This window comes from Conger conger, chromosome 13 (genome assembly GCF_963514075.1).
Source record: "Conger conger chromosome 13, fConCon1.1, whole genome shotgun sequence".
Classification (NCBI taxonomy): Eukaryota; Metazoa; Chordata; class Actinopteri; order Anguilliformes; family Congridae; genus Conger; species Conger conger.
This window is the reverse complement of record NC_083772.1, coordinates 7,679,810-7,701,175: the sequence shown is the minus strand read 5'-3', so window position 1 is coordinate 7,701,175 and position 21,366 is coordinate 7,679,810. Positions and strand designations below refer to the sequence as shown.

At 46.5% G+C, this 21,366-nt stretch overlaps 1 protein-coding gene across 1 annotated transcript; it reads right to left on the bottom strand.

Annotated features, from left to right (window-relative positions):
* Positions 1 to 125: 125 nt before the first annotated feature.
* Positions 126 to 20,260, bottom strand: LOC133107205 (large neutral amino acids transporter small subunit 4-like). The gene is made up of 14 exons (XM_061216146.1): positions 20,128 to 20,260; positions 17,606 to 17,856; positions 14,964 to 15,213; positions 14,349 to 14,404; positions 14,139 to 14,215; positions 12,214 to 12,306; positions 11,324 to 11,457; positions 10,637 to 10,839; positions 7,455 to 7,598; positions 5,694 to 5,823; positions 5,211 to 5,343; positions 4,796 to 4,869; positions 2,764 to 2,887; positions 126 to 2,151 (listed from the first exon to the last, which is right to left on the bottom strand). Exons 2-14 carry the CDS (start codon positions 17,763 to 17,765, stop codon positions 2,020 to 2,022), a joined length of 1,710 nt encoding a protein of 569 aa, XP_061072130.1. The 5' UTR covers positions 17,766 to 17,856; positions 20,128 to 20,260; the 3' UTR covers positions 126 to 2,019.
* Positions 20,261 to 21,366: the final 1,106 nt, after the last annotated feature.

The following is a 21,366-nucleotide window of genomic DNA, read 5'->3' as shown; positions in this document are numbered from 1 at the left end:
CTGGTGAAGGGTTTGAGCTCATGTCCCGCACTGTGCGTTCGTACCTGCACATGCTACAAGGCCCCCCATGTACCCAGAAACCGCTACACTGATATCTCTCAGTCTAACCCCCCCCCCCCCACACACACACACACACACAAACAGTGTCCGCACTCAGGCTTGTATCCCACGGTCTGTGACACCAAACTCCCAGCAGCCTCTCTGCTCTTCATCAGCGCAACTCAACGGAAACATGGCAAATCAATCAGTTCTACAAACAACTAGGCTAAATAAACAATTCTGCCCGTCGACAGGACCTGCTTTCTGGGCGAAGCTAACATGCTATCCAGCCATTCCATTCAGCAGCAGCAGCCATGGCTTTGGTTCAATGAGAGGAAGAGCAGGCAAAGAGCACGGGAGCACATACGGGATATCCTACGGACACAGGTGAGGGCTCACGGCAGGAATAGGGCCACTGAGCACTGAAACCAATTTCACCACAAGGCCATTTGCCCTTCCTTTCGACGTACGCCTTTTAAACTTTGAACATGACTTACATAAATATATATGAGTGTGTCAGCTTTGTCAAGCGGACAACTGGCGTCGTCGAAGTCAAGGAGGACAAGTAATGCGAGATCAATGGATTGCAGTGCATAAAAACATCCTGCTGGTGTGTCCGGGGAGACACTACTTCTTTAGGGGGGACACGGCCATGACCAGACCAGACTACAGGCTGTGCAAGAGCAGCAAAGGCTGTTCAGTCCAGGCGGAACTGACTAATAGAATGAACTCTGTTCTGAATGTGCCTTTAACACACACAGGTCCACATCCTGTTGCTGTCTTTTAGGAAAACATTATGACAGAAAGTGCAAGTGATTCCTTTCCTCCCATTTAAAAAATATTACTGCTACTCTTGTTATCGTTTAGCACCATGTTAGGGAGAAATCTTGAAACTTTGAAGCGTACCTCAATACTGCTTCCATAGCTCATCCAATAATCTGGCTATTAAAGGTGAGATTAAATGCAAGTAAAAAATAAAAAAAAACACTGTGATCGATATATGAAATGAAAACATTAGGAAGGAGGGCTCTTCTAGATTCCACCAAACTCGCAATCTCTTCACTCTCAAACATGAGTAAACTATGGGTACCTATAATCTCAGGGTACAGGCCTTTCTCTGCAATAGTCATGTTAAATACTGGTGTTAAAAATTCTGGAAGAGAAAGATAATATCATGCGAGAGGAATCATATTGTTTGGCTTCTCTTTTCCCAAGGTGAAAGTCTTTGAGTGCCATTAATTTTGTTCTTACTGTGATTTTCAGGACAGGAAATGGTCAACAAAGGAAAAAGAGACAGAGAAGAGAAGCATCCTGACACATGACTGAGGGGGCAGACCAGAGGTGGTTGCTGGCATAAACACTCAATGCAGTCATTTAAGGTCACAACCATCCTTGGGCCACACAGTTCAGGTTTTTTCTTTTGGGTGCACAACAACAACATTTTGTTTAGGGCTGCCGAAACCCTGGCCCAGCTCGGAGGTGCACCCTGTCCAAAAATTCCCTTACTCCCTTTCTCATTTTCTCCCTTCTTCTCCCTCCTTCCTTCTGTCCGTCATTCCTTCAGTCCTTCCCTCAGATGCTCTCAATAACAGGGGCAGCAGGTTCCCCGGTCGAACACTCTGCACGTGTGCGTTGAGGAAAGGTGAATTCCAACGTATGAGCGGTGTGCATCTTTCACAGTGTGTATACAGGTGTGTGCCATGGCGTTGGGGACCGTGAAAAGGGATGTGCTTTCCGTCACCATTCGAGCTGTGCTCCATGCACATCCGTGAAAGGTGCAGGGGTGTGTGGGACGTGACACCTGTGTCTGTGCGTTTGTTTTTTTTGTTGTTTTTTTTTCAGGAATGTCTGGTAGAACGAGTAGAGTGCAGGTGCGGGGGGGAGGAGCGATAATCACAGGGCCGTGATTTAAAGTCTTTGCCCCCCCCCCCCCCCCCCTGCGCGTTCCCCTCTCTCCGTCTTCCTCTCCGTACGAAGGCCTCAGACCTTGACGTGCATCTTGGGGTCCTCCTCGCGCTCGCGCTTCTCCCGCGTGAGCCGGCGGCTGTAGCAGAGGAGGTAGAGCGGCAGGCAGAACCCCAGCATGCTCAGCCCCAGCAGCCCCACGTTCACCTGCGCAGGTCAAAAACAGCCAATCAGAAAACAGAATGGAGGTGCGAGACTGTCAAACCAGCCAATCAAAAAAAACGGAATGGAGGCACGGGACTGTCAAACCAGCCAATCAAAAAAACAGAATGGAGGCACGAGACTGTCAAACCAGCCAGTCAAAAAACAGAATGGAGGCGTGAGACTGTCAAGCCAGCCAATCAAAAAGACGGAATGGAGGCACGAGACTGTCAAACCAGCCAATCAAGAAAACGGAATGGAGACATGATATTACATTAACTTACATTAATGGCATTTGGCGGGCGCTCTTATCCAGAGCGACTTACAGTTGATTTTAGACTAAGCACTAGACAATCCTCCCCTGGAGCAATGCAGGGTTAAGGGCCTTGCTCAAATGGCTGTGCGGATCTTATTGTGGCTAGACTGGTTTGCTAGTCAAACCAGCCAATCAAATCATCCCCAGTATGAAGACGTGTTATATAATAATGATTAAATATTTATTGAAACACGGGCAAGAGGAAACGATGTCAGATCCTGAAAAAGGAGCTAAATCAGGGCCAGAGATGGGCACACTAAATGTTTAAACGTGTTTGTGTACGTGCGCAGGGAGGGGCTCACCCAGAGAGGGTCTCCCTCGAGGGGCCCCATCATGGCCATGAACAGGGGCTGCTGCAGGAGGGCGAACAGCGCGCTGATGAGGGACTGCATCCCGGTCAAACTGCCAAACTGAGAGGACGGGTATCTGGAGAAGACGGGCAAATAACACGGGCAATTAATACGGGCAAATGATACGGGCAATTAGCGCTGAACCGGGCAACTCACACAGGGCACGTCCTTTTAACTGGGAAATGATGAACGGATTTCTATTGTGCTTTTCCCGGCGACTACGGCTTTACAACGAACGCCCCTCGCGAACCCGCTCACGCACGCATACACGACGTCGAAAGACAGCCCCATACAAGGCGGCAACCAACTCGTCAAGAGCAAGCAGAGGTTAGATGTCTTGCTCAAGGCCACTTTCAACACGTCTTTGCCCAGAGGGCCAGGGATTGGACCAGCCACTCTATAATTGCCAGATGACAGCTCAACCTCCTCACGTCGCTTTAATAAACACAATCAGTGATGCCGTTGGATTTGGTGAAGAGATTCAGGTGAAGGACCTTGCTCAACAGTAATATGGCAGTGCCTCATCTGCGAATAAATACGGCAAGCCTTCAGCTAGAAACTCAGTTTCCAAACCTTTTTACACTACACTGCCACCCCAGGGAACTGTGTGTGTGTGTGTGTGTGTTTGTGTGTGTGTGTACGTGTGTGTGTGTGTACGTGTGTGTGTGCATGTTTGTGTGTGTGTGTGTGTGTGTATGTGTGTGTTTGTGTGTGTGTGTGTGTGTTTGTGAGTGTTTGTGTGTGTGTGTGTGTGTGTGTATGTGTGTGTTTGTGTGTGTGTGTGTGTTTGTATTTGCTTGTGTTTGTGTGTGTGTGTGTGTGTATGTATGTGTGTGAGTGTGAGTGTGTTTGTGAGTGTTTTTGTGTGTGTGTGTGTGTGTGTTTGTGTGTGAGTGTTTGTGTGTGTGTGTATGTATGTGTGTGTGTGTGTGTGTGTAAATGGTAAATGGCAGGCATTTATATAGCGCCTTTATCCAAAGCGCTGTACAATTGATGCTTCTCCATTCACCCATTCATACACACACTCACACACCGACGGCGATTGGCTGCCATGCAAGGCCCCGACCAGCTCGTCAGGAGCATTTGGGGGTTAGGTGTCTTGCTCAGGGACACTTCGACACAGCCCGGGCGGGGGATCGAACCGGCAACCCTCCGACTGCCAGACGACTGCTCTTACTGCCTGAGCCATGTCGCCCCCACCAGAGGAGGGGGGGGCAGAGGAGGGGAGCGGCGACGGGCGCCTCGGGGGATCCCTTTCCGGCGGCGGCGGACGAGGGGGCACGGTGGCGGCGCCTCGCCCAGCCGCGGCTCGCGCCCAGCCCCGCTTCGCACCCCAGCCCGACCGTGTGTGTGTTTGTGCGTGTGTGTGTGTGCGTGTACGTGTGTGTGTGCATGTTTGTGTGTGTGTGTGTGTGTGTGTGTGTGTATGTGTGTGTGTGTGTGTTTGTGTGTGTGTGTGTGTTTGTGAGTGTTTGTGTGTGTGTGTGTGTATGTGTGTGTTTGTGTGTGTGTGTGTTTGTGTTTGCTTGTGTTTGTGTGTGTGTTTGTGTGTGTATGTATGTGTGTGAGTGTGAGTGTGTTTGTGAGTGTTTTTGTGTGTGTGTGTGTGTGTGTGTTTGTGTGTGTGTGAGTGTTTGTGTGTGTGTGTGTGTGTATGTATGTGTGTGTGTGTGTGTGTGTGAGTGTTTGTGTGTGTGTGTTTGTGCGTGTGTGTGTGTGTGCGTGTGTGTGAGTGTTTGTGTGTGTGTGTGTGTGTGTGTGTGTGAGTGTTTGTGTGTGTGTGTGTGTGTGAGTGTGTGAGTGTGTGTGTGTGTGTGAGTGTTTGTGTGTGTGTGTGTGTGTGTGTGAGTGTGTGTGTGTGTGTGTGTGTGTTTGTGTGTGTATGTATGTGTGTGTGTGTGTGTGTGTTTCTGTGTGTGTGTGTATGCGTGTGTGTGTGTGTGTGTGTGTGTGTGTGTGTGTGTGTGAGAGATATATTACTCACACGGCAGCGTACAGCCCCCCGCAGGCAGAGTGGATGAACCCTCGCACGATCGTGTGCAGGACAAAGGAAAAAATCTGGAATAGGAGAGAAACACAAACGCACATAAGTCTGGAGAGTCTCATATCTTCGCGAATTCATCTGAAGTTACATACAGTCTCCTGTCTGTGCTAAAAGTCAGTTGCTGCCTAATGAACTGGTGGGAGCTCAATTGGGTTTATGTCAGTACCACAGTGTTGCCACCAGGGGGCAAACTAGCACTGAGTAACTGGGGAATTGCAGCTTTATAAAATAAGCGTGGAACTTTGTGCTACAGGGGTTTACTGTAGTAGTGGTTGTGTGGTATTCATAGTACAACGATGAAATGTGTAAGCAGTCAGGGAGTTTAGGCTGGGGGGGGGGGGGTATAGAATGTCACCTGAATGGGCAGGTTTGGCACCAGACATGTGACGCCAAAGCCAACCAGCAGCAGGTTGGTGAACAGGAAGGCCCTCGTGGAGTTTGTGATCTTCTGGATCTGCCTGCTTCGCCGTTTGGGCTGCACCTGGTTCCTGGCGGGAGTGAGAACAGAGGGAGACGGGAGGAGATGAAGCGCAGGAAGGCTGGATCGGAGGGGAGGGAGGGCAGGCGGGCGGGCGGCCCGCAGGCCCGAGACACTAGGGGGCGGCCTGTAGCGTAGTGGTTAAGGTAAATGACTGGGACACGCAAGGTCGGTGGTTCTAATCCCGGCGTAGCCACAATAAGATCCGCACAGCCGCCGGGCCCTTGAGCAAGGCCCTTAACCCATGCATTGCTCCAGGGGAGGATTGTCTCCTGCTTAGTCTAATCAACTGTACGTCGCTCTGGATAAGAGCGTCTGCCCAAATGCCAGTAATGTAACGTAATGTAACGAGACACTCACTTGGCCGCGTCCCCAGCAGAGTCTCCGTCATCACAGTCCTTCAGCTTCCAGTCCATGATGTAGCCAATCACAGGGGCTGTCAGCAGGCAGAGGAGCTGCAGCACTCCAAAGATGGAGGTGTAGAGACTCACTGAGAGGGAGAGAGAGAGGGGGGAGAGTGCTCAGTCAATGGGGTTCATAAAAAGGTTTAGTGAAATGCAATACTATCTTCGATATTTCTTCTTTTGAATGGATTTTCCTTCGAGCCCAAAATGGATGGAATGAACAGAGTAAAATGCCCAGTGCTAATATTCCACTATTCCACAGATGAGCCCACAAAGAACCATATGTACTATGTAAGAGTTGATTTAACTCTGAACATTTTCTGTGAAGGAATTGAATGAATAGATAGAATAAATGCATGCAATGAGAATGGAAAAGAGCACGAAAACATACAAGGCTCACCCTCATGTTTACAGAGCATAACGAAATAAGAATAAATAATGATGAGGTCATACCATTCAGCCCATACAGGCTCACTATTCACTGACAGGCTAAAGTGTATCCACTGTGTCAACAACCTCAGGGTTTCTGCCTTTCCTCCACAAAAAATCTGTCTCACACAACCCTTGTGGATATACCTTTAGCTCATTTCCTCCTGTGCCCCTGTTTCTGGTGACATAACTCAACCTGAGAAATCTATTGAAGAACAATTGTTCATCCATTTCATGAATTTCAGTGAAAAACTTCCATTAGTCCCCCCCCCCCACACACACACACACACTTCACAAGTTTCTTCTTGTTTTCCTCTTAACTTTTCCATTCCTTTTTACTCTACTCGCTATTTTCAAGAGCCTCTGAATGTCTTCCAGTGTGGTGCCCAGCAAGTGTGGTCTGACAGACATTGTAAGACATAAATATAACCTCTTGCGATTTATACTCAGCACTTTCTGCTTTATGTGAATGAGTTGGGGGTGATGAACAGTGAGTTGGAATGCTAAAATAATCCAGCTTTCAGTCTTACCCTCTTCCATTCTCTCCGCTGAAAAGCACCAGGAGGCCAGCATGTGTTATAAGAGGAAGAACAGAGAGGCCAGCATGTGTTATAGAAGACAGAACAAAGAGACCAGCATGTGTTATAGGAGGCAGAACAGAGAAACCAGCATGTGTTATAGTCGGGAGAACAGAGAGACCAGCATGAGTTATAGGAGGGAGAACAGAGACCAGCATGAGTTATAGAGGGCAGAACAGAGAGACCAGCATGAGTTATAGGAGGGAGAACAGAGAGACCAGCATGAGTTATAGAGGGCAGAACAGAGAGACCAGCATGTGTTATAGGAGGGAGAACAGAGACCAGCATGAGTTATAGAGGGCAGAACAGAGAGACCAGCATGAGTTATAGGAGGGAGAACAGAGAGACCAGCATGAGTTATAGGAGGGAGAACAGAGAGGCCAGCATGTGTTATAGGAGGGAGAACAGAGAGGCCAGCATATGTTATAGGAGGGAGAACAGAGAGACCAGCATGTGTTATAGGAGGGAGAACAGAGAGGCTGAAGAAAAGGTACAGAGGGTTACAGACCTACAGCTAGTGTAGTGTTATGTCTGCACTGGGGTCACGCACAACACAACTCCACAAAACACCTCCAAATATGACCAAACACCAGCAATGTAATCACACAAACATGCATGCACGCACACACACACACACACACACACAGAAACACACACCTACATACACAGTCCAAACATGCATTCACGCACACACACACAGAAACACACACCTTTATTTAGGTCTCCCTCAGTCAGGGACTCCAGTATGCTGTTCATGGCTCCCATGTAGAAGATGAGGCGCAGCTGTGTGATGCACATGGTGATCAGGCTCAGCAGGAATATGGGGCTGAACACACTCTGCATGAACGACGGGGCTGAGGGAGAGGGAGAGAGAGAAGAGGGAGAGAGAGAGAGAGAAGAGGGAGAGAGCCAGTGTTTACATCGCACTTCTTTCACTCCACGGCCATGTTTAGCTCAGGGCTGCGCTGCCCCAGACCTTGAGGGGCTGCAACATGTGACCTTTAGTTACCTTTCCCCCGGTTTACTCTCCGAACAGCAGCTGAGCTGACATCATGGCCTAATGATTGCTACTTTCATGAAGCAGCTAAGTAAACAGAGTCTGGTTGCCATGGAGGGCAGAGGCAAGCTCCCTGGTGACCTATCCCCCGCTATCCTTATACGACCGACACTCAGTGTTCACTCTATTAGGCAGACCTGTACACCAGCTTGCTAATGCAAATATTTAATCAGCCAATAGTGTGGCAGCAACGAAATGCATGCAGACGTGGTCAAGAGGTTCAGCTGTTTTTCAGACCAAATGTCAGAATGGGGAAGAAATGTGATCTAAGTGACTTCGACTAGGGAGTGACTGTCACTGCCAGACAGGGTGGAGCAGTATCTCAGATGATCTCCTGGGATTTTCATGCACAGCAGTCTCTAGACTCACAACATGGTGGAAAAAAACCGCCCAGTGAGCAGCAGTTCTGCAGGCAAAAATCTGTCGTCAGAGGAGAAGGGCCAGACTGGTCGAAGCAGGAAGGTGACAGTAACTCAAATGACCACGCATTAGTGGCATGCAGAAGACAAACCTCTGTTTCAAACCTCTAAGTTGATAGGCTACAGCAGCAGAGCACTTAATAAGTAAAAAAAAATAAGTCTAATAAATACCTAGTAAAGTTCTCACTGAGTGTATATCGTCCTACCACATCCTGGGCTTTTGGCTCACAGGTGAACTGTGTCACCGTGGGAACTGCCCTAGCAACGCTCGCCACAAGCTCCGCTAACAACCATGCTCTCTCCTCCAGACCATGCAAGGTCAACTACGAAATGCAGACATCGTGTTCTCAACGCGAACAGAAAACATGTACGACGACAGACTGTTACGATGGGCAGCTGGGTGGCTCATTTGATTAAGGCGCTGTGTTGTGCTACAAGGATGGTCGGCGTTGGACTAGAACCAGACAAAGCCAGTGACCGATTGTGGTCGGTAGCTCGATAGGGCAGATGTCGATTGCATCACCCGGGGAGTGGGAGGGTGCAGGCGATTAGGAGTCTGCGCTCCTCGCTATCGAGCCACCCGTGTCGATCAGACGGCCATGAAGCGCATGCTAAAGCATGGGGCCGGCCTGTAGCGTAGTGGTTAAGGTAAACGACTGGGACACACAAGGTCGGTGGTTCTAATCCCGGTGTGGCCACAATAAGATCCACACAGCCGTCGGGCCCTTGAGCAAGGCCCTTAACCCTGCATTGCTCCAGGGGAGGATTGTCTCCTGCTTAGTCTCATCAACTGTACATTGCTCTGCCAAATGCCACCAATGTAATGTAATGTAATGTTAAGCTGCATTTGAAAAGGTCCTCCTCTGACTCAGCTGTATGCAAGCTTAGATTTAGTCTTGCTGTGAAAAGAAGCGGGCTGGGATGGCCAGGTGTTTCAGAGAACCCCGGATGTCTACACTCGCACATGAAAGGGGCTGTCGTTGCAGATAATTGAATGAATTTGAGTTCATTCAATAAGCACATTCATCACACAAATTTTGGATTACATACAGTGTACAGCTGTTTGACTGGTGCCATGTGATCTCAAACTTTCGAATTCCACACTCAAGCAGAAGTAGTAAACTTGACCCGTGTCAGCAACTTGCAGGATAACATCCTGCTGCAGGACCTTAATGGGTCCGAGTGCCTCATCCTGCAATCCTAACCTCTAACCTGTCACCGGTTACCCTAAAGCACCCCCTGGGGGGCCTGCTGGGTTCCTGAAAAATCACATCCCTCAAAGTCAGGCGGTGGGGGGGGGGTGGGGAGGTAAAGGTAAATCCACCACCATCCCTCTGCATTCCAAAAATGCCGCTGTCACCCCGTTGTGGTAATCACCCCCCCCCCCCCACCCACCCACCCACCCCCCCCAGCAATTACCTGTCCTCTGCCTCCCCCCCTCTAGCGCCGGCCCCAGACACAATGAAATATTTTAGGGTTTCTAGGAAGGCTGTCCGATTCGATTGCATGGTCTGATTGGTACAAAAGCCCCTCTCAGGAGACCCTGCTGGGATGCAGCCAGTCAGAGGGGAAGAGGGGACCCTTTTCCTAATTACGCTCTACATATCTGGGTTAGTGCAGACAAAGGGCCCGAGTGTACACATCGGCTTCAGCTCTGTGAAGTTTGGCCCCCCCGGTGCCCTCATCCAAACTAGCGGTCTGAACCGCCTGAACCCTCGCTAACACGCTATTAATGCTACCGCTAACGGGGTCCACAGCCCTGGTACTGGAGAGCTGCAGGATCTGCAGGCTTTTGTATTCCAACTTAAAACCAATTAGTGGCCAGTTTAGAGCTAAATAAAAACAAAAACAAAAAAACAGTTGCGGCACATTAACTGGGATTAACTGCTTATTTTGTCAGTAAGTGCCAAGTAACAGACAACTGGTAAACCTTGCAGCTCTCCAGGACCGGGCTTGTGGCCCCCACAGGCCCTGTGGCTCTCCAGGACCGGGCTTGTGGCCCCCACAGGCCCTGTGGCTCTCCAGGACCGGGCTTTTGGCCCCCACAGGCCCTGTGGCTCTCCAGGACTGGGCTTGTGGCCCCCACAGGCCCTGTGGCTCTCCAGGACTGGGCTTGTGGCCCCCACAGGCCCTGTGGCTCTCCAGGACCGGGCTTGTGGCCCCCACAGGCCCTGTGGCTCTCCAGGACCGGGGCTGGTGGCCCCAGGTCTATTTTACTGTACTGATTGTCTGTAAATGTACCTGCATCCTGTACCTTCTTTTAGCACAGTAGAGCGCGTGCTTCTTTCATTTTACCGGTATTTCAAAATTAACGCGAAAAAAAAAAAAGGTATATACATATCGTGGACCACTCCACATAATTAAAGCAAGGACAGACCTTTGATATTTAACCATGGCTGTAAAATGTAAGTCTTACATGTATCCTGAGCCTGGCATTTGACCTCCAGGTCGACGGTGGAGAGGCAGAGCTTGTTGCCCTCCTGGGCAGCCAGGTCTTTGGTGCTGTGTTGGATGGCGTTTCCCACGCTCAGGCGACGGCCCACGGTGGTCACCTGCCGGTAGAACTGCTTTCCTGTGATCTTGTGATCAAAGCCCAGCCAGCTGAACTTGATCTTCACTCTGTCAGAAAGTAAGACAGACATTTAATAATAATAATAATAATAATAATAATAATATACCTTTATTGAACCCCGTGGGGTAATTTGGCCTCTGCATTTGACCCATCCTAGTCATTTGGAGCAGTGGGTGGCCACAGTGCAGCGCCCGGGGAGCAATGGGGGGTTAAGGGCCTTGCTCAAGGGCCCAAAGGGACCATTTATTGTGGCTAGACCGGGATTCGAACCACCGACCTTGCGGTACCAGTTATGTAGCTTAACCACTATGCTACAGGCCACCCCCACTCCCAGGAAATTAGTATGCATAGCACAGAAGTAGAAATATTCAGCAAATGTGTCTGCAGTTGCTCCTCTGCTTCGCTGTGTGTGCAAATGTCAGTTTGTTGGTAAATTATAGGCAGAGATGATATCCTTTTTCCCCCTCATTGTGTGTTCTTATGTTCTTTTTTTGTCCTTGCGCTCTTGTACTTGAATGATGTCTGACTCACGTGAAGTCCATGTCCTCCGGTCCAGGGAAGGGTTCCAAAGGCCAGTTGCAGAAGCAGTTGATGAAGACGAGGCCGGCACAGCCAGCCCACACCAGCAGGATGGTGACGAAAGGTACGCCCAGGTCATACACCACCTGAGGAATGCGACGCAAACACATTATCAACCGCCATGCCCGTCACCAGCTCTGAATCTCAGCAGTGCATCCCAGCCACACACCCAAAACCGCAGAGAGAAGTCCAGGTTCGGGGAAGAGCTTTATCTGTTTATTATCCTAATGCTCATGTTTGTTATTTGTAAATGCATCACATGACTTGACACTTGAGGCCCAAGAGACTGTAAGTAAGCAACTGGCTTGCTGTTTGAAAGACGACAAGCCGGTGGATTCTTTAGAGCATCCACAGGAATTAGTGAGCGTGTTATTGCATGTTTGACAGAGGTGGACATTCCAGGGGTCAGAAAGTCCTGCAAGTCCTGGAACTCAGCCAGCTGGTTTCACTAATTAGTTCTCCCCCCTGGCCGAAGAATTGTGCTTATTAGGAAATCCAGGTGATTGGATGTAAATACTGGGGAGGAATTTTACTTTCTGAACCTGGATTTTACTTTCTGAACCTGGATTTTACTTTCTGAACCTCTGATGTTTGGAGGTGTTATCCTACATTTTCCTGCACTGTTGATGAAATGAAAACACTGTGTGTCTTTGTGGAGTAATTTGTTTTTATTTTGATGTGCTCTATGTCCATTTCACTAGTTCCCAAAAAAAACCCCGAGAATGGATGTTCTACAGTACAGCAGCAGCAGAGGTTGTTTTAATGGTAATTACAGGACGTACTGAGTGTAATTACAGGATGTACACGCTGTAGGAGAGAGAAAGGGCACAGGTGTTTCGTACCTTTATCCCCGGAAAGGTGACCGCAGAGGAAGCATAGGACCCAATCATGAGGGCGATGAAAGTTGATCTGAGGTCACCAAACATATTTGGCAGCTTTGGGAAAAAAAACAGAGAGAAATGTTTTTCACTAACAAGACCACAGTTCTACAACAGAACCTGGAAAAACAAGGGACTAACGCTTCCCCAACAGGTGAACGCTGTTGCTTTTAACGCATTCCCCCCATTGTCCCAATCATTTCCCACTCCTATTCACCTATCACCTGTCCTGTCATCCATCATCACTATCAGCGATGTGAAGCAGTTGCTTATTTTCACACCACAGCCCGCACGACAAGCTTACACACACAAGTTTGATTGATCAGTAGGGGTCACAGGTGAGCACTGAGATACTGTAATCCCAGTCGACTCAATACCTCCCTGGAGAAAGGCTAGGAAAATTAAAACGACGTGTTTACAGGCCACAGTCAGTACTGTGTACAGATTGTGAATTTATCTTGGTTTATCACTGGTATTTACATCACGTGGATGAATACCAGCATTAAGACTGCCTAGTAATAGATAATAGTGTCAGTGTAGGCATAGATCCATGTAAAAGGAGAATAATGTCCAAGTTACCAGATATCTGGCCTAGCAGTGTTGCCAGGCTATCCACTGTTGTTTGTTTCACACATGCCATTGGTCATACTTTGACCCCGCCCCCCACCCCCCACATCCTGTGTGACTTATCTGTTTGTTCATTGTTTGTCTCAATGCTCGGACCAAGGATTATTTGTCAGAAGCGCATAGTTATCTTTGGGTCCAATAATTAGATAATTGAGAATGTGATACTGTGAAATAAAGGTATTGCAAATATAACGCAATTTATCATTGTACTAATGTGACTAATGATATGATCGTTGTGGAGGAATTTTTGCATCTTGCTATCCAACTACACCAGTAGAGCAAGTAGGACTGGTGGCCTGTAGTGTAGTGGTTAAGGTACGTGACTGAGTGGTTCGATCCCCGGTGTCGCCACAATAAGATCCACACAGCCGTTGGGCCCTTGAGCAAGGCCCTTAACCCTGCATTGCTCCAGGGGAGGATTGTCTCCTGCTTAGTCTAGTCAACTGTATGTCGCTCTGGATAAGAGCATCTGCCAAATACCATTAATGTAATGTATTACTTTTCTGAATAAACACAACTCTGACTAGCTGGGAAAGTAGCATGCATTGGTAATAGAAAAAAATGGGTCATTGAATATAAAAATATAATTCGTAAATATATATTTTATAAATAATTTGACTTCAAACTCGTCGCCATTTTATACAGGTTACAACGCACCTCCAATATGAATACCTATAGATGACCACATACCGCCTCAAATTTCACCCCGGACACATTTAGCACCTCGAACTGCACAATAGAGCCGCAACATTAGCGCGCCTATTGTTGGCGTTACTAGCCCAGTCCCTGCGGATGCGGAATTAGCCGCAGCGTTGTGTCAGTCAGACCCCCAGGGAGTGCAACGCACTGGGAGCTTCTCTTTCATCATCACCACGACAGTTTCGCTCTGCCTTCTGCCCTCAGCTGTACAGACATCACATGGCAGACCCGACTGAGTGAGTCATTTGTGGGGAGGAAGCCACCGACGCGCACGCACACACACACGCACTCTGCGCTATCTGTTTACCGTTCAGCTCAGCCCTACGCTGATTCAGCTCTGCACTGCTCAACAGGCCACAGAAGAGCACTTCAGGGAAATGATACACATGCGTATTACTTATATAGCACACTACCCAGAGCTCTGTCATTCTGCTACCTCTGGGTACCTGACCCCCCCCCCACCGCCAACACTTCCAGGTCACATCTCCTGCCTGTTCTGGCCCCTCTGTGGTGGAATGAACACACGTATACACACACACACACACACACACACACATACTCACCGTCAGAGATGTGAAGGTCATGCACATTCCTCCAAAACCATTCAGTGCGAGAACAATGAAGATCAGGACTGACAGCTCTGTGTGGGACAGAAAAACAGTTACAAAGGAAGAAAGGAAGAAAGAAAGAAAGAAAGGCACACAATCAGATATACAATACACAAACAAGTTCAAAGGTGCAGCAGGAAGGGGGAAGGGCGTAAAGTTACGTACCGTTGGGGTTAGTGGAAACATAGGCCATCATCAGGCAGGAGAGGGCAAAGCTTCCACTGAAATTACACAAAATGGCGTCTGTCAATTTATAACCTTTGCACTATTGCTGCAGTCGCAAAAGCTGTGTTTCAAGTCACCGCAAGAACTGTAAAAGGAGTAAAAATCAAGCTGCACAACCTTTACGTGATCTCAAGACTTTCTATGGCGGTGAGGCACACACAGTGCTGCGCTGTATATGGCTTAGATATATCTCAGAGAAAAGCTGGTCATCACTCAGTAGGTTAGTGGATGGGTTTCTTTCAGAGGATTCAAACTGTCTTTCAAACTGCCTAAAATATTGTCTTGACAGTTGTTGAAATGTTGTTACACTAAATGAGGCAATAACACAGGTCACTACTGGAGTAAAATTATCTCTGGGCAATTCATTCTCAGATTTTTCATGAGAGGTTGGTCGCTTCAATAACTTGCTGATATGTGCATTCAAGCCATAAATTGCTCCATATATTAGATCAATTTGAGTTTAACAGAACATCTTCAATGGTTACTCTGTACATCACTTATTAAATGTATCATTTTAAAGCCAACCATCTTCATAATGTACAGGTTTCTCCTCACCTGCCCAGCAGACGGAGTTTACGTGGCCCATATTTGTCCATGACAATGCCCAGGGGGAGAGTGATGGCGCTCAGCAGGAAGGATCCCACAGTGAAGGCCAGGTTCAGCATCTCGTCCTGATCCTTACAGATGGTCCAGCCATTCATTTTCAGGTTCTCCTCCTCGGGACTCGCCCCGCCACTCTGCTCCGAGTGGTTATCCCCTTCTGCCGCAGAGACAGGCTGGCTGTGGTTCAGCACCGACACGTTCCCTGCATGGACAGGAACAACGAGAGTCTGAGTGGCACTGAGACACAATTATGGGGGGGAGGGGATTAAATCTCACACTGAGACACTGACACAATTAAAGGGAGGGGTTTGAGTTTCACGTTGAAATACTGACACAATTAAGGGGAGGCGTTTCCGTCTCGCACTGAGATACTGACACAATTAAGGGGAGGTGTTTGAGTTACAATGAGATACTGACAAAATTACAGAGAGGGGTTATCAGGTGTCACTAACAAAGCCAGCATTTCAGATATATATTTAACAAACTTTATGTTATTTAAGATGTATTTGAATATATTATTTCCGGGGATTGCAATATTCCTTCCATTACATCAATGGAAACCATACACACATTATAACACACTTTCTACCGAGCTCATTTCAAGCCAAGATGTGTTAGCCTATGTGCCATCCGGCTGTGGAAAACATTTGATGGCTCTATTTATATATTTTCCTTTTTAAAATGCTCCACCGCCCCCCCACCCACCCAATGATTTCTTGGATCAGCTATTTCCTTCCCAGAATATGGGTGGTTTATCTAGTTTAGAGGACATATCCCTGCGATGGACTGGCGACCTGTCTAGGACCTGTCTTCGCCCAATGCATGCTGGGATAGGCTCCAGCCCCCCTGCGACCCTGTTCAGGATAAGTGGGTTAGGATAATGAATGAATCTCTAGCAGGCTGATAGCAATATGCTACATCATCTACATTCCCTGAGTTTAAACAGAGAGCGGAAAATACAGTTTAATCACAAGTTTATTGCTGCTCAATTTTGTGACGTAAAGAGCATAAATGATATCACAAAATAAAATGAGCCATCACTATACTTATAGTGGTATTGACTATTAAGCAAATAGTTTGACTATTAAATCAGGAAAATGACCTGAATCCGGTACCCCTATTAAAGGGAGAAGCTGAGCACGTGAGTGTGTGCAACTGCGCAGTCAGATACATATGGAATCTGACCTTCAAAACACTCGGATGCCCTTTTTTGGGAAACATGCCAATCTGTTCAAAAATATTTGTCTTGCTCTAAACGTGAGGTCACACCTCTGCTCTCCCCCCCTGTGCTCCATCCTGGAGTTTCTGGGTCACAGGGTCACAGCAAAAGGTTAGACGAGCAACTTGTGACAGACACACCGCCCGGCATAAATAGCCGGGGACGGTGTTGGCACCCCCAGATCGGGGGGCCGCTCGAGAAGAACATAAACAACTCCTGGAAGGTCTTGTTTGCTTCTCTTTTGGGAAGTCAGCAAAGTTCATAAATAACAAATTTTCAACAGGTCAGCAGGGGTGGGTCCAAAGGGAGCTGTGGTGTCTCCCTGTCCACATATTCTGATCGAACTATTACCGGCAAATAGGCTCCAAAAAACTATTCTACCACCATGCATCAGTAGACAGCAAAATGTTTACTCTAATTGCCGAGACCAAACAGACCATGGCAAAGAGGCAACATGCAACAGTTCTTTATTTAATCATTTTAATCCTTTGATTTAATAATTGCAAATTGAATCAGCACCATTCGTTCAAAAATGACAAAAACACATTTCACCATTTCCTGTCTGATTAGACAGATTTCTTAGGCACGTGACATTCCTTTCACTAGCCTGCAGATGAATGTGGTTTATCTCAGGGTAAGGTTTTGTGTAAAGGGTGTTTCAGGTCATTTTGCAAAGGAATTTAGAGTCAAATAAAATATACCACATTGCTTACCTATGGCCCTAAACTTTTTTTTTTACTCCCTGCTGCTCTTGGAAATAAATGTAACGTGAAAGGTAACTTTTGACCACAGTAGTGGAAGTAGTCTTTGGTTTAGCTTCCTTGCATCTAAAATGTTTGTTTTCTTAGTAGTGCTTCAGTTCAGTCCTGCTATAGCAAAGGAGCCAGGAGCCAGGAGTCTGGCTTCAAAAGCAGCTGTTGCTAATAAACACTCGGAGAATGATAAGGAAAAAGAGACAGATATGGAAACATACTATACATGTTTCATGTGCAAACATATCATTTTTTTACCCCTTCAAACAATGATTTGCAACATAAAACCATACTTTTCAGTGAATGTCACTGTGCACATGAGAGGCACATGCTAGCTCTGTGCTCTCTGCTCTGTATTTACCAGACCTGATGCACAGGTAGAGCTCTGTTCTCAGTGCTCTGTGCTCTGTGTTTACCAGACCTGATGCACAGGTAGAGCTCTGTGCTCTGTGTTCACCAGACCTGATACTACAGGTAGAGCTCTGTGCTCTGTGTTCACCGGACCTGATGCTACAGGTAGAGCTCTGTGCTCTGTGTTTACCAGACCTGATGCACAGGTAGAGCTCTGTGCTCTGTGTTTACCAGACCTGATGCACAGGTAGAGCTCTGTGCTCTGTGCTCACCGGGTTCGACGCAGAGGTAGGAGTAGAATCCCTCTGACTTCAGCATGATGAGCAGAGAGCCCCATCCCAGCAGCACCGCGGAGAACAGCAGGTTCTCGATCACCGCCGTCACCGCCATCCACCAGCGGCGGGAGAAGGACGTAGCCAGAGAGGGAGCCATGGCCGCGCGGGGACCCCAAGATCAAGGGACAAAAACAGGGGTGCCTTCAGAGGTCGGTCAGGGGACGAGGCTCCAGGGAAAGTCCCGGCAACTGTGGATTCAAAAAGAGGCACAGATCTGATTGGGCTATTCCTTTATAAATTACACACACATGTAGACATATGTCTATTCCGCTGTTAGCATGATAGCAAATATTTTTCTATCTCTTGTTTAGAAGCTATATTGCCACATATAACCTGCCTGCTGCATTCTGGACTCATACACACATCTCTTTAGGCTTGCTGATACTAAATGTACAGTATTGTACTGTTCTATCTGCGTGCGTGTGTGTGTGTGTGTGTGTGTGTGTGTGTGTGTGTGTGTGTGTGTGTGTGTGATGAACAACGGCTTTAGCTTTAGAAGCATTTATCTTCCATCCTTACCCAACATTTTCCAATGGGACGCACAGGATTTGAGGGAATTGGCTATTTGAATTTTGATTATGGTGTATTGGTATATACAGTACTGTGCAAAAGTCTTCGGCACATGTTAAATATGCTTTCAATGAAATAAGAAGTTTCAAATATCATAAACTATACTATAATATACTATATATTATAACTAGCAGTCAACAGTTCAAAACCAAAATCTAATTGATATTTGTTATGACGATCCTTCACCTAAAATGTTTAATTTCACAAACATGGATTATACTCCACCTGATTATTTTATTATTACACACTATACATTACAAATCCTACTACAAGACAAAACTTACATCTGTTACATTTGTTCTATTTGTTTAGTGCTATCAATGTTACCTTGTAGTATTTTTTAGTGCCGTCGATCTTGATTATTTATCATGAGGAAAATTTCACCACCTACACTACCAAAAAACACGCACCCATGCGCATGTCTATCATAAACCACACCCATTCCCCTGCCTCAGCTCCACCCCGTTTGCCCGGATTGGAAGTGGTCGCTACAAAGGAAAAAAAAACTTCACAGAGCAGCTGCACGTGAGACTGGGATCCAGCCGGTTCGAACCGGTGCGGCGCGAGAATTTCTGCAATAACAATTTTATCTGGTTCCTTTTTTTTCTGTTCACACAAGGATGGACACCCTTCCCCCTTCTTAGTGCGTTTCATTCGGTCAAAATAAAATGAGTTTAGCAGCGTATGTAACGGTTAAGGATGTAACTGCATTGTCCGAGCCATGCCCTGTCTTTTCAAAACAACATATTTATCTTGCATATCGGAATATGGCGTAATATCTCAGAATATGTTTTTTCAGACAATTTCCTCCTCCGTGCGAGTGCTCTGCTGCGAGGAACACTGTGCTCTCTGTTAAAGGGTTGAATCAACTCTCAAACAATAACAGACTTCTGTATCAGCGGGAAATAAACAGCTCCGCAAACTGGTCTGAACTGGACTGAAACCACCAGTTCCTACAGTGCGCCTCCGTCTGTCAGCAACCCCCCACCCACTCACCCCCTACTGCACACTCACGAAGCTCATCTGACCCGCAGCTCAACATGCTCACATTACATGTGTACTGTTTTTGTAGCAACAAGCCAAATTTAGATTTAAAAGATAAATTGCGGCTGACAACGGTAGGCAACGATACAAACACCCAGCGACCGGGGTGCGCATCCTGCTATTCCACTTCCGCTGTCTTTTAATGCTGCCTCTCGAACAATCACTAGCTCTCATGGAAAACAAACAAACGGGTTTGTTTTTCGTAACATAATCCGAGATAAAGAACAAGACCGCAACTTCTGTAGCAGAGCACAGCCGTTATCCGCTGCGCAGTATATGCTATATGGCATTATCCGTGTATTACAGCCCGCCTTTCTCCTTTTAAATGTCACTATGTTATACTTGGTGTTTCGATCAGCATCACATTGTAATGGGGTTATAACTTTCCAATCGTAGCCGCAGCATATAGTTTAGCTTTAATCTGAGAATTTCTTAGAAAACGTACACAGGACAGGACACTTCACATTCAGCTAATGGTCATACAGCAGTTCAGATTCAGATTTTACTGCAATGCAGTTTAATACGGATTACATGGAAACACAGGCATTTTTTCCTTAACACATTGTCATTGTCACAAAATAAAAAAACCGCAACAGGAAATGAATTAGCTGTACTAATAGCTGATTTGTTTTCTTACGGTTTTTAAATTGTGCACCTGAAAGGTACTGTATATAGTAACGAATGCTGCTTCACTGACACCATGCTCTGTGGCATGTATATTCAGATAGAACATCTGCAGTGCACCGGCGTTTCGGTCTGCGCTATCCGTGTAAAAGTATTGAAGTCATGTTGACAAAACTCCCTCTCAGCATCCCTTTTGTGTCATATTGTAAGACATGTCATACCTGGATGGCACTGAAATCCTACGTAGAATCTGAAGCCTCCTCTCCTTCTGGCATGCCTTTTGTTCGAAAATTATTTCTTCTTGAGAAAAAATTGTTAAGTAAAAAAGAAGACTATAACCAGTGTCTATGGCCGTTTTACACCAATATTTCTCTCCGGACCCTGTTTTTATATTTGCACAGCGTTGGACAAACAACCGTGTGACGCCATTGGTTAGCCGAACAGCTAGAAACAGACTGGAACCAATCAGACACGAGATTGGCTGGTTAAATAAATAATTATATAGCAAGGGCAGTTTTAGGATGTTGTACACAATAGACGAAAACAAGTCGTAGAATTACGAGGATATCTGGCGTCACCAGGGGTTGTTTACGAACATTTATAACTCGGAACATAGAAGAGAATAACTGTAAACGAACCCCTGGTACGCTATGGAGGCGAATCATGTGGCGGTATCAGTACTGTAAACTCAATCTTTCATATCGACCGGTGCACTGTCATGCTCATGATTTTTGGAAACTCTTATCAGTGACTGTTGGCACTGTATGGATTTGTAGCGCTATTTCGCGTCCACTTTTCAGTCAATACTTAACTGGATGAAGGAAAACAAGCTATGGTTGTTTCCTTAAATCCATTTAAGATGTCTGGACATCCCTGAAAACAAAGACGCACCCCTTAGACTATATGTTCAGAGTCTCACATTTCTCCGAAAGAAGTAGGTTAATTTATAGTTTACCAACTACTTCCTATTTCTGATGGGGTAATGGGAGATATAAGTGCAGCCAGGATTCGAAATTTTGGAAAAATTTGGTAAAGAACCGTTGATAACGGTACTTTCAGTTAGTTCATAAAATAAATCAAGACACTCTTCTTTAGTAGGTCATAAATACAAAAAAAAAATGGGGGGAAAAAAAGTTTATTGTTACGGCATGTTCACAAAGGAAGTAGATTTGAAAGTATGTTACCTCACATAGCCTACCCCGTCGAAAGCTAGTAAGTTGAGACGAGTAGGCACAGCATACTTTTAAAATAACTACCTTTGTGAACATGCCGGTAAACAAGGTTTTAATATTATTATTATTATTATTATTATTATTATTATTATTATTATTATTGTTGTTGTTGTTGTTGTTGTTGTTGTTGTTGTTGTTCATTAAAACAACAAACAGAATATAGTTACATTCACCGTAATGTAGATGAATAAGGGGTAGGCTAAGTTTAGAAGAACGAGCAGGATAATC